Genomic DNA, 12,266 nt, shown 5'->3' on the forward strand with positions numbered 1-12,266 from the left:
GTGTGCAAAGACTTAAGAGTTACAAAACCAAAAGGGAAGAACACAATAGCCATTTCTCAAGCTGAAAAGAACTGAAGAGAAAACTCAATCCTCAAGTTGCAATACTGAAGGATTTGAAGGTAAAAAACTGAATGATGCAGAGAGCATCAAAAGATGGAAGGCATCAGAAGAAGGAAATGATAAAGATCAGAGCAGAGAAAAATGAAATAGAAAACAGAAAAACAATAGAAAGAATCAACAAGACTAGAAGTTGGTTCTTTGAGAGGATCAATAAAATTGACAAACCACTGGCCAAATTGAGAGAGGAAAAATAACGAGAAGATGCAAATAACCAAAATGAGAAATGAGATGGGTGACATTACAACAGAACCAGCTGAGATAAAAAGAATCGTAACAGAATATTATGAAAAATTGTACTACAAAAAAAAATTGAAAACCTAGAATGGACAAATTTCTAGAAACACACTACCTACTTAAACTAACACAAATAGAGACAGAAAATCTAAATAGACCCATAACATAAGAAAAATCAAACATGTCATATAAAAACTCCCAGCAAAAAAAAAAAAACACCCCAGCCCAGACAGCCTAACTGGAATTCTACCAAACATTTAGAGAAGAGTTGATACTAATTCTATTTAACTACTCCAGGACACAGAAAAGAAGGAATACTCCCAAACTCATTCTAGAAAGCCAGCATAACCCTGATACCAAAGCCAGGCAAAGACACCACTACAAAAGAAAATTACAGACCGATATCCTTCATGAATATAGATGCAAAAATTTTAACAAAAGTCTAGCCAATAGAATTCATCACATCAAAAAAATAATACATCGTGATCAAGCAGGATTCATACCAGGGATGCACGGATGGCTCACCATTAGAAAATTAAGTCACCACATAAATAAAACAAAAGAATCACATGGTCATGATCATCTCAATCTACACAAGAAAGGCATTTGATAAAATCCAAAACCTTTCTTGATAAAAACTCTCAGGAAAATAGGAAGGCACTGTGAAAAAAAAGACTCCAGAAATTGATGGAATAGGAATCAAGATGCTTCAACAGATGCAGTGCCAGAAACTCTTAACCTGTCTATGCCAAGAAATTGCAAAGACAGCTACCTGGTCAACTGACTGGAAGAGACCCACATTCATGCCCATTCCAAAAAAAGGCAACCAAATGGAATGCAGAAATTACCAAACAATATCATTAATATCAAATGCTAGCAAAATTTTGCCGAAGATAATTAAGAAACAGCGGTAGTCATACATTGACAGGGAACTGCCAGAAGTTCAAGCTGGATTCAGAAAAGGATGTGGAACGAGGGCTAGCACTGCTGATATCAGATGTATCTTGGCCAAAAGCAGAGAATGCCAGAAAGATGTTCACCTGTGTTTTATCAACTATATGAAGGCATTTGACTGGGGGGATCATAACGTATTACAGGTAATATCGTGAATAATGAGAATCCCAAAACACTTAAATTGTGCTCATGCAGAACCTGTATGGGGACCAAGAAGCAATGATTTGAACAGAGCAAGGGGATACTGCATGGTTTAAAACTGGAAAAGGCATGGAGCAGGGTTGTATTCTTTCACCTTACTTATTCAATCTATACGCTGAACAAATAATCTGAGAAGCTGGAATATCTGAAGGACGTGGCATCAGGACCGGAGGAAGACTCATTATCAACCTGAAATATGCACGTGACATCACCTTCCTCACTGAAAGTGAAGACAACCTGAAACACTTGCTGGTGAAGGCAGAACAGTACAGCCTTCAGTATGGATTACATCTGAATAAAAAGACAAAAATCCTTAAAACTGGGCTAATAACACCATGATAAATGGTGAAGAAGCAGAAGCTGTCAAGGGTTTCATTCTTCTTTGATCAATAATCAATGGCCATGGAAGCAGCAATCAAGAAATCAAATGATGTACCACCCTGAGCAAATCTGCTGCAAAAGACCTCTTTAAAACGTAAAAAAAAGGAAAGACGTCGCTTTGATGACTAAGGTGTGCCTGACCCAGGCCATGGTATTTTCAATTGCCTCATACACATGTGAAAGCCGGACAATGAAAAATGAAGACTGAAGAAGAACTGATGCATTGAAATTGTTGTGCTGGCAAAGAATACTGCATGTACCACTGTATGCCGGAGGACTGAGCAAATCTGTCCTGGAAGTACAACCAGAATGCTCCTTAGAAGGATGGAGAGACTTCATCTTGCTTCCTTTGGACATGTCATCAGGAGGAACCAATTGCTAGAGAAACACACCATGTTTGGTAGAGGGTCAGCAAAAACGAGGATGCCCTCAATGAGATGAACAGACAGTACCTGCAGTAATGGGCTCAAACACAGCAACAATTGTGAGAATGGCACAGGACTGGACAACAGTTTGTTCTTTCATACATAAAGTATGTGAAATCAGAACCAACTCTATGGCACCTAACAATAATTATTAACTAACAGCATCGGTTACATTGTACTCATGCCAATACGTGAATTTAAGGAAGAAATCATTAGACAAATCCAGAATGTGAGAAATCTTACAACTGCCACTGAGTCTTCAAAACAGGCACTATCATGAAAAAGAGAAAAAGGGGGATGGTTCTAGATTCAAAGAGACCAAATATCCTTGATTGGATCCTAGGTCCAAGTTGGGCGAGGGAGGAAGCCAAATGATGTGTATGATGGTATTCCAATGTTGTTTTGAGTAACATTTCTTCAATTACTCTTCCCAGCTTATGGTTTCACACATACCTACTGTTGTCCAATTATAACGTACAAAGATCAAACACACTGGTGGTGTCAGGATGGCAATTCTCAAGGACAACATATAAACATCTCTTGTTCCCCATCACTCCGGTTTCCATGACTGTCACTACCACCTACCCTGCTCAGAATGTGCTCAAGTTCGTAGACTGCTTGCAGGGCTCCAACTTCTAGAACCTTCAGCTGGCAGACTAAGAGGTGAACCACAGCCCGGGGGCAAGTCAGCATGTGACAGTTTAAACAGGAGCCCCGGAGCAGCAGGTAGAGTTTCTGAGAAGGGGGAATAAAAAAAAAAAAAAAAAAAAAGAGGTACATTTGAAAGAAATACAAGTCATGGTGATTTTAAATATATTTAAATTTTTCATTTTTAGGTAATAGAAGCAGCCTATTCTTTTAAGGATTCTACTTCAGCCTATATGCTTAAAAAGGTTTTCTTGGTCCCAAATATTGCATTAATATTCCCCTTTATTTTTTCTAATAGTTTCATTTTAATTCATTAAAATTTTGAAAATTTTACATATTGGTGTATGGTCCAAGGTGGGGAACTACCTCTATTCCATTGAAAGTGTCTAAAACAATTTTCTTTCCTTAATATGACTGACAGACAAATACCATGTTCATCCACAACGTTATCCATATAATGTTTAAAAAAACCTCAACGCTAATTGATATAAAAAGCTGAAAATGTGCAAGTAGCACGCTAGACGGCAGCTCCATTCCTATCTCACTTTCTGGTTTTCTGGGGTTTTGCTTTCCACATCATGAAGGAAACCTGGAGGGCTAAAAGGCAGGCCTAGGGAACACCAAAGGTCCCTCCATTGCCAGGGAAGCATCGCCTACATTTGTGAAGGGATCAAAACCCGGAAACAGAAGGTATAGGGAATGAATCTGAACAATCTTTCCACTCATGTGACTAGACTCAAACAGTGCCTCTTCTTAACTGGAATCAACCGAAATTCATTTTGTTGGGGCTGTACGCCAAGTTGAGTTTACTGGATTTGGCTCCTCAAGGTTTTAAATCCCATACAAAACTACCCTTTAACTCAAAAATGTTTGGAGATTAACCTCGTCAAACACCTCTCGTGGGAAGAGAGGTGGCACTCACAAATCCTACCAGCATCCCTGAGACCCACACACGTAGGGCAGCCCAGGGCAGGACGTACATCGAAAAGCAGGGGGTTGTACACCGTCAGCGGGAGCTCGATGTGGCCCAGATGACCAGAGCAGTTGTTGAAGTCCTGCACACAGGTGGAGCACACCTCTTTGGAATCTGCAGGGCCCAAAGCTAAATCATACAAGCCATTCACAGATGGGTTCCCCAGGCTGTCCAAGTATCGAGGGTTCGTAATGGATTTAACACTTAATTTCCTATAAAGAGTAAAAAGGGGGAAAAAGAAAAAAACTTAAGCTTATCAGCTTCTCTGAAGATTCCTTTTTGCTGCTTACAAAACGAAGTGAAGTAATTATTTAGTACCTGTTTCCTCAGACACACTGACAGCTCCAGGGGGCAGAAGCTGTCTCTGCCGTGAGCAACACAGTACCCCAACACTTAACGAAGAGCCTGCACATAGTAACTACTTAATAAATATCTGATAAATGAGTGACAGTGACAAATCTAAAAACAAAAAAAAATTTTAGCGCAAAATTTCCATTGAATACGTCAGGTGAAAAGTACTCTTTCCTTGACGTATTTTTTTTTTTTTAATAAAGGAGAACCTTAAGACAATACGGGTACTGGTAGAAAGTTTCGAGAAGAGAGTGTCGTGAAGACCGACAAGTGCTACCGTGACCAAAGTGAACGAACACCAAAGAGTGCTCTACATTTGATAACTAAAAGGAGAATACAGCGGATCTTGAAGGATAAGGATTTAGTAGACTATAATTAAGGGTTTAATCAGCCATATAGAAAACAACGTAGCAGCTCCACAACCGCTTAATTAACGAGATAGAAAGATGATAAAGCTGCAACCCAGGACCCCCTCAACTCTCACCATCCCCCCCTCACCCTTGCCGCCGCTACCAGTTCCCCGAGCCCCATCAGCTTCTAAGAAGTGCACGCCTGCCCGGGAGCGTTCCCGGAACTACAGATCCCAACAGGCCACGCGCCAGTCAACCACGGACTCAGAGGACAGGCTGGGCACAAGACCTTCTGGGAAGTGTAGTTTCGAAGGCGACCTCAAACAGACTGTTCGTGCTGCCCACCAACTCCTTACTTGAGCTCTTCGGCCGAATACATCCCGAAAGAAATGCCCTGAAGTCGCCGCCAGGGCATGTTCTTGGAGCCCAACATTCTGCAGGACAGCTACGAGTTCCGACACCCAAAAAGAGACGTTCCGAATCACCACCGATAACCTAACTCAGCCGTCAACCCGCAACCATGTGATTCCACACTACGCTTGCGCGGGAGACACGCTAGCGGGAACGAGATTTACATGGACGAGGCCACTTCCACTGTAGGGGAAAAAGAGAATAATTTCACTACTCTCACTCTCTTATTTTGAAAACAATCGAATGGGAAATTTCTACAAGGTAAATGAAGCCTATTAAGCCGTTAGTTTCTGTATGAAAGTCTTTTAAGCTATGAACCCGTAACCTTCCACTGCATGATTACTGTCGCTTCGTTCCGTCTCAGCCTACCTGTTTCCTTCCATCCGAGGACCGGAAACTCGAGGGCGTGAGTTCCCAAAATGCTCAGCGAAGACGTCAGAGATGGCGGCGGTAGCGGCTTTTCGCCGGTTTAGTGGCCGCTGGAGGCCTTGCCTGGCGAGTGTTCGCGGGGCAGCTTTCTGTGGACGGGCCTTCAGTTGCAGGTAAGGGAAACCTGGGGTGGTCCACGAAGAAGGCCCCAGGGTCAGCTCAGTTGTCCATTTTTCCGATTTCCCCGAGAGTATTATGGGCATTGCTACGGTGTAGTGAAATGCTCATGTGCCTTGGCGCCGCGTGCTACAGAGACTGCGTCCTTGAAATAGAATTCGAGAGGCATTTCTTCATTTGGAAAATATTGGTTATCTGCAGTACACTAGAGTTAGAATTGTTAACAAAAGAAGGACCCTCCTTCTGTGGCGCTTCCATTCTAGTGAGTGTAGTTATTAGCATCACCACCCTACATTTGCAAAAAATTATCTGACCTTCGTCATTTTTACCCGGTCGGGAGAACTCTTAAGTTTTTCCAACTTAAACGGCAGTTTATGAGCGCCACTGTTTCTCCGGATGTTGTGGGCATATTTGGCCAAACAAATTAACAATTTACCGTAAAAGCAGGATCTGAGCACGTCCGTTCCTATATTGGATTCTTGTGCTAATTGTAGCTTGGAACATATATAGTTTATCTTAACGTAAACAGCGGTTTTGCGAAACTACGAGGAGCAGTAACTTGTAGTAAAAAGTTGAGAAAAATCTAATTTGGAATTCAGTGTTTGCTTCTTTATCTGGATAGCAGTGGACAAATTTCCTCATCTGTAGAGTGGAATTAGGTAGCCCTGGTGGCGCAGTGGCTAAAGCGCTCGGCTGCTAACGGCGGCTGAAATCACTAGCCTACGGGGCAGTTCTATTTTGTCCTTACAGGGCCACTGTGAGTTGGAATCGACCCGATGGATGGCAGTGAGTTTGGCTTAGAGTGGGACTAATTAAAAAAAAAAAAAGAAAGAAAAACCGTTGCTTCGTGGGTGCAGACTCATAGTGACTCTGTATGATTGAATAGAACTGGCCCGTGGAGTTTCCAAGGCTGTAAATACTTATGGAAGCAGACTGCCACATCTTTGTCCCACAGAGCAGCTGGTGGGATTGAAGCTATGACCTTTAGGTTAGCAGCCAAGTGTTTAATCACTGTGCCACCAAAAAACTGTGGATTAAGTTAACGTGTATTACTTGTTAAAAAGGGATTTGCAATGAAGAAGTTGTTGGTCTTGCAAAATTCTGTCATGTGAACTCCTCTATTATTTCTTTCACCAAGGCCATATTTTCCAGTTAGCCATCCTTATCTTTTATTTCTGACTTTTGCATTCCAATCGCTAGTAGTTACCAATGCATCCTGATTGCACGTTCAATTTCAGACTGCAGAAGTTAGTAAAAATCTTCAGTTTCTTCATTTTTGGCCTTAGTGGTTGGTGTGTAAATTTGAATAGTAGTCTTACTAATTGGTCTTCTTTGTAAGCCTATGGGTGTTATCCTGTCACTGACAACCTTGTACTTTAGAATGGGTATTGAAATTTTTTTTGACGTGAATGTGACGCCATTCGTCTTCAGTTTGTTGTTCCCGCTACAGTAGACCGTGTGATTGTCTGGTTACTGCATGGTTTGAAGTCAGGAAAAGGTGTGCGTTGCGCGGTTGTATCCTTTCGCCATACTTATTCAGTCTGTATAACCAGAAACCAAAACCAAACCCGTTCCTGTCAAGTTGATTCTGATTCATAGCGATTCTTTAGGACAGAGTAGAACTGCCCCCCATAGGATTTCCAAGTAGGACCTGGTGGATTCAAACTGCCAACCTTTTGGTTAGCAGCCATATCTCTTAACCACTATGCTGTCAGGGTTTTCTCAGTTTGTATGCTGAACAAATCATTCAAGAAGCTGGCCTATAGGAAGAGGAATGATGCATCAGAATTGGAGGCAGACTCATTAACAGCCTACGATATGCAAATGACACAACCTTGCTTGCTGAAAGTGAAGAGGACTTGAAGCACTTATGACTACAGCCTTCAGTATGGATTACACCTCAACATGAAACAAAAGTCCTCACAAATGGACCATAAGCAACAGCATAATAAATGGAGAAAAGATTGAAGTTGTCCAGGATTTCATTTTACTTGGATCCACAATCAAGGCGCATGGAAGCAGTAGTCAAGAAATCAAAGGACACATTGCATAGGGCAAATCTGCTGCAGAAGACCTTAAAGTGTTAAAAAGCAAAGATGTCACCTTGAAGACTAAGGTATGCCTGATCCAAGCCAAGGTGTTTTCAAATTGCCTCGTGTGCATATGAAAGCTGGGCAATGATTAAGGAAGACGGAAGATTTGATGTCTTTGAATTATGGTGTTGGCGAAGAATATTGCATATACCGTGGACTGTCAGAAGACAACATATCTGCCTTGGAAGAAGTACTGCTAAAATATTCCTTAGAAGGGAGGTTGGTGAGACTTTGTCTCACACAGTTTGGATATATTATCAGGAGGGAGCAGCCCCTGAAGAAGGACATCATGCTTGGTAAGGTAGAGGGTCAGCAAAAAAAAAAGCAAGACCCTTAATGAGACAGATTGCAACAATGGGCTCAAGCATAACAACGACTGTGAGGATGGAGCAGGACCAGCTGTGTTTGTTCTGTTGTAGTAGAGTCTTGAGTTGACCAGTATAACACCTTTTCTCCAGGGCTTCTTGAAACTAGTATAAACAAACAAAAAAACCAAACCCATTGCCATCTAGCCCATTCTGACTCATAGCAACCGTATAGGACAGAGTAGAACTGTCCCATAGAGTTGCCAGGGAGTGCCTGGTGGATTCAAACTGCTGGCCTTTTTGTTGGTAGCTCTTAACCAATATGCTACCAGGGTTTCCGATAGCCACCCACATGGATTAAGTTAATTTATGTATGTAAAACACTTTCAATACTCAAGAGAAAATATTCCACTTGGTACTGCAATGCTTTAATATTGCTGGTTCAGTCCTAGTCCTCTTTTGCCCTCATTTTTGTTGTTCTCCTCTTCTGGTTAGTGTCTAGTGTTGACATTTTTCTAGCCACTTCCTTTGCCTGACAGCACCTATTCTTCCCCAGCATTCACCCAAAACAGTGGTCTGTGTCCTAATGTCATGAGAAATAAATGGCATAATTGGAAAGAGTTGATCCCTTTCTGAAATGCCCTCAGCAGAGAGAGGTATTTAGCTTTCATTGACATAAATTACCCAGATGGTTCAATCCATGGTATGGAAATCTTTGGACTTAAAATGCACATAGGTGGAGGTGAACTGGGAACTTCATTAATGGACATTAACTTTAGTACTTTTGGGTTTTTTTTTTTTTTTTTGCAGATTTTATTCTGGAAGTGCAACCCTCCCAAAAGTTGAAGGAGCCAATGTCACCAGTACGTAAAAATCTATTGAAATGATTCCATTTTTAGATGAACATATTGTATTTGTAATAATAGTATTGGGAAACTTTGGTTTACTTTGTTTCATTTTTCACATTAAGGTGTTGAAGAAGTGGTCATTCCAAGAAAGAAAATTTGGTAAGTATTCAAATCACTGTTAATTCAACAAATGGTTGAGTGCTTATTATGAGCAAAACGTGATTTTAGGTGTTGGGGATATGGGAGCAAATAAGCCAGACAAGGCCCCTCCCCTAAGGCACTTTAAATTCTAGTAGGAGGGGTCAGTCACTGAACAAATGAATAGAGATGTAGAGGAGTGCCTTGAGGGGAATGTGGTGTGGGTGGACTTGAAGGGTTAGGTAAGGAGCCAGCCACATGAAGAGTAGGGGGAGAGCATTCTAGAAGAGGAAACAGCTGAGATAGGGAAAGCTTGGAGCTTTAAAGAACAAAAGGAGGAAGGTGGAGAGTGAAAGGCAGTGAAATTAAATTAGAAGTTAAAAGATCTGTGTGGATTAATATTTACACAACAAGGGTTAATCATGAATACCACCATTAAAATAATTTCATTTCTCACAAAAGTTGTCTCTCACATGATTGGGAGACCAGATGAGTTTATTATACTTACAGTCTTTAATGAGGTCAAATAGTGCAGACTTTTAGCTTGTTTTATTCAATGGATGTATTCTTGAACAAATCGCCCAGTCTCATTTAGTCAACAGTTGTTGCGGATGTGAGAATTAAAACTTCTCCACAAAAGTGATTGTAGTAATATGTTGTTGAATGCATTAAGGCCCCCGTAAAGAGCAAGGTCATCCTGAGTGTGACCTGAAGAAGCGTTTGTTAAGAAACACAGTTTATTAAATTATAAAATTAATGAGTAATTATTGCTGAAAGGGGGATGGGACAGTAAATCTAACATGCAAAAAGGAAACAAAATTGCCAGCAATCCCACTGCTCAGAGGCAAGTCACTTGATCTTTATGTTGCACAGTAAAATGGGGGAGGTGATAGTACCACCTCAAAAGGCTAAATGCGTGTTTTGCACCAGTGACTGTCACATAGAACTCAGTAGATGGTAGCTGTTATCATTTAAAGCTTTGCTATAAGTTTCGTACTTTTGATATTTAAGAAAGTATAATTTATTTAATACAAACTGCATATAAGTTTTGTTTAGTGGAATTATATGTACTGTTGCACTCTGATTTTGATTTTTAGTGATTATATACTGTTGCAATATATGGATATATTCAGATTCATGCCCATCTTTCCTGGCTTGAGAATCAACGAGAGTAGGAATATACACTTCTGTGAATGTGGCCTTTACCCGCATGGCATTTGTATCCAAAGTACTTTATCAACCTTTTGGGAACATGAAAGAAAAAACATTTGGAAATGTGTGATCTCAGGTGGCTTGTGATCTGGTTGGGTCACGTGGTTATGTAACCTTGTATTCCCGTCACGTACATACGTAACAGGCTCATATGTGACTAGTGAGAACCCAGGAAGTGATATAGTCAAGAACTGGATTATGTGGTACAAAGCAAGAAGAGACATTCAGGAAGGAGAAAGGGTTGTATTCACTCGTGAAGGCGAATTTTGTTGAAAATTTGGCAATGCGTTAAACAAGTAGGATTATTTTACTGGCATCAGAATCACCTGGGATTTTGTTAAAAATGCCTATTCCTTCAGGTAATTCTTGTGAACCCTGAAGTATGAGACCCATAAGTACAGAGAACAGTGAGGCAGGGCAGGGCACAGTCAGGATGCAGCGGCTGGTAGGAGGAGGGCGAGCAGGCCTGTGAAGACAGTGCTGTTAGAATAGGGGAAACAAGGTAGTTGAGACACAGCATGGTTCAGCAAACTAAGGCCTGTTTTGTACTACCCAGGAGCTAAAGTAGTTTTTACTTTTTTATGTAGTTAAAAATCAGAAGAAGAAGATTTTGGACACATGAACATGGTATGAAATTCCTGTTCAGGGTCATTTAAAATTGTACTGGAACACAGCCTCACTCATTCATTTATGTCTGATGCTGCTCTTGTGCTCCAGTGGCAGGGCCTACAAGCTTAAAATATTTACTGTCTGTCCAGTGACTGAAAAAGTGTGTCAGCCCCCATATACAGCCACTGATTTCCAGCCTCAGGAATCTGTATCTTCAGACTGGGAGGAGCCAAAGGCCTATAGAGTCCTGTGGCCTTATATTGGAAATGAAGCATATTTTAAGGCTGTGATTTCCCAGGTCACACAGGTGCCACAGAAGCCTTCATCTAATAAGTGCAGAGAGTCATTATGAGTTTTCGTGTATCAGTGTGCTGTGGTGTAGGCAGTGTTCTGATCTGGTTAATCTGAATTGTGTAGTAATTTAGGGAGGGCAGGGAGCCTGTAATCATTGCATAAATAAATTGAGGTCATAAAAGAAATTCAGATTAAAATTGGTCAGATTGGCAAGTAGAGATGTGGAAAAGTGGGTGCTTGAATGCATTTGTTGGTGGGGCAGTAAATTTGGAACAACTCTTTGGAGGAAGATTTGACAGAATCACAACTTCAAATGTGCATACCTCACTGGTAAGCTACTCTAGGGAAACATGTGCATACCTGAGAAAACACGGATGAAAGTTTTCTTTATAAGCTGGGAGTAATAACAAGTAGAAACACCAAAATCCGCGTAATAAAGGAATGGGTAAATAAGCAATGATTATCATACTGTATAAGGAATTGTGATGGCACAATGGTTAAGTGCTCAGTTACTGACCATAAGGTTGGTGGTTTGAACCCATCCAGCAGCTCTGCAGGAGAAAAACTTGATCTGCTTCCATAAAGATTATAGCCAAGAAAACCACATACAGAAGCTCTACTCTGTCACATGGGGTCACCATAAGTTGAACATTGACTCGGCGGCACCTAACAACATCATCAGCATTTAAATGAGTTATACAACATTTAAATGAGTTAATTAGATCTGTGTTGGCAGCTGAATCCACCAACTGCTCCTTGAAAACTATCCTGTGGGGTCGCTATGAGTTGGAATCAACTTGATGGCAGTGTGTGTGTCTTGGGAGTAGCAACATGGATAGTACAGTCACACTTAGGTAAGCAGATATAGGATGATACATCTTGTGTGGAGATGAGTGTGGACAAAAGTACTTTCAAAAACTGTGGAAGTATACACACCAGACTCATGGAGGGGTGGGGCTGACAGGGTGACCCCAGATGCTTTAGCTTAGCCTGTAATGTTCTAATTTATCTTTTAAGGATGATGTGATTACATTTAAGAAAAGAGAGTTGGAGTAACCTGAATGCCATAGTTTTTTTCCTGGCGTGTAGTTGTTTGTACAGTAGGTTATAAAATGTGCCGACTTAACTAGATATAATATGGGAATGCTGAGAGATGAGAGACTGTGTCTTTAC

General features: G+C 41.0%; 2 protein-coding genes across 5 annotated transcripts in view; one reads left to right on the forward strand and one right to left on the reverse strand.

Moving 5' to 3' along the window:
• Positions 1 to 5,138, reverse strand: part of POLR1A (RNA polymerase I subunit A) — an 85,917-nt gene extending 80,779 nt beyond the window's left edge. Inside the window, exons 1-3 of one of the 2 annotated variants that reach the window (XM_010599945.3) lie at positions 4,994 to 5,138; positions 3,944 to 4,148; positions 2,901 to 3,050 (exon numbers count right to left, since the gene is read on the reverse strand). In XM_010599945.3, coding sequence (XP_010598247.2) covers positions 2,901 to 3,050; positions 3,944 to 4,148; positions 4,994 to 5,070 — 432 coding nt within the window. In that variant the 5' untranslated portion in view covers positions 5,071 to 5,138. The remainder of the gene's footprint in view (positions 1 to 2,900; positions 3,051 to 3,943; positions 4,149 to 4,993) is intronic. The other variant, XM_064268810.1, reaches the window with a different exon arrangement.
• Positions 5,139 to 5,196: 58 nt separating this feature from the next.
• The window catches only part of PTCD3 (pentatricopeptide repeat domain 3), a 36,434-nt gene continuing 29,364 nt past the window's right edge, over positions 5,197 to 12,266 (forward strand). For 2 of the 3 annotated variants that reach the window (XM_010599944.3, XM_023539379.2), the window contains exons 1-4: positions 5,197 to 5,309; positions 5,413 to 5,590; positions 8,803 to 8,855; positions 8,963 to 8,999. In XM_010599944.3, the coding sequence (XP_010598246.2) occupies positions 5,490 to 5,590; positions 8,803 to 8,855; positions 8,963 to 8,999 (191 nt within the window). In that variant the 5' untranslated portion in view covers positions 5,197 to 5,309; positions 5,413 to 5,489. Of the gene's footprint in view, positions 5,310 to 5,412; positions 5,591 to 8,802; positions 8,856 to 8,962; positions 9,000 to 12,266 lie in introns of those variants that run through there. The other variant, XM_023539380.2, reaches the window with a different exon arrangement.

This window comes from Loxodonta africana, chromosome 15 (genome assembly GCF_030014295.1).
Source record: "Loxodonta africana isolate mLoxAfr1 chromosome 15, mLoxAfr1.hap2, whole genome shotgun sequence".
NCBI classification, from domain to species: Eukaryota; Metazoa; Chordata; class Mammalia; order Proboscidea; family Elephantidae; genus Loxodonta; species Loxodonta africana.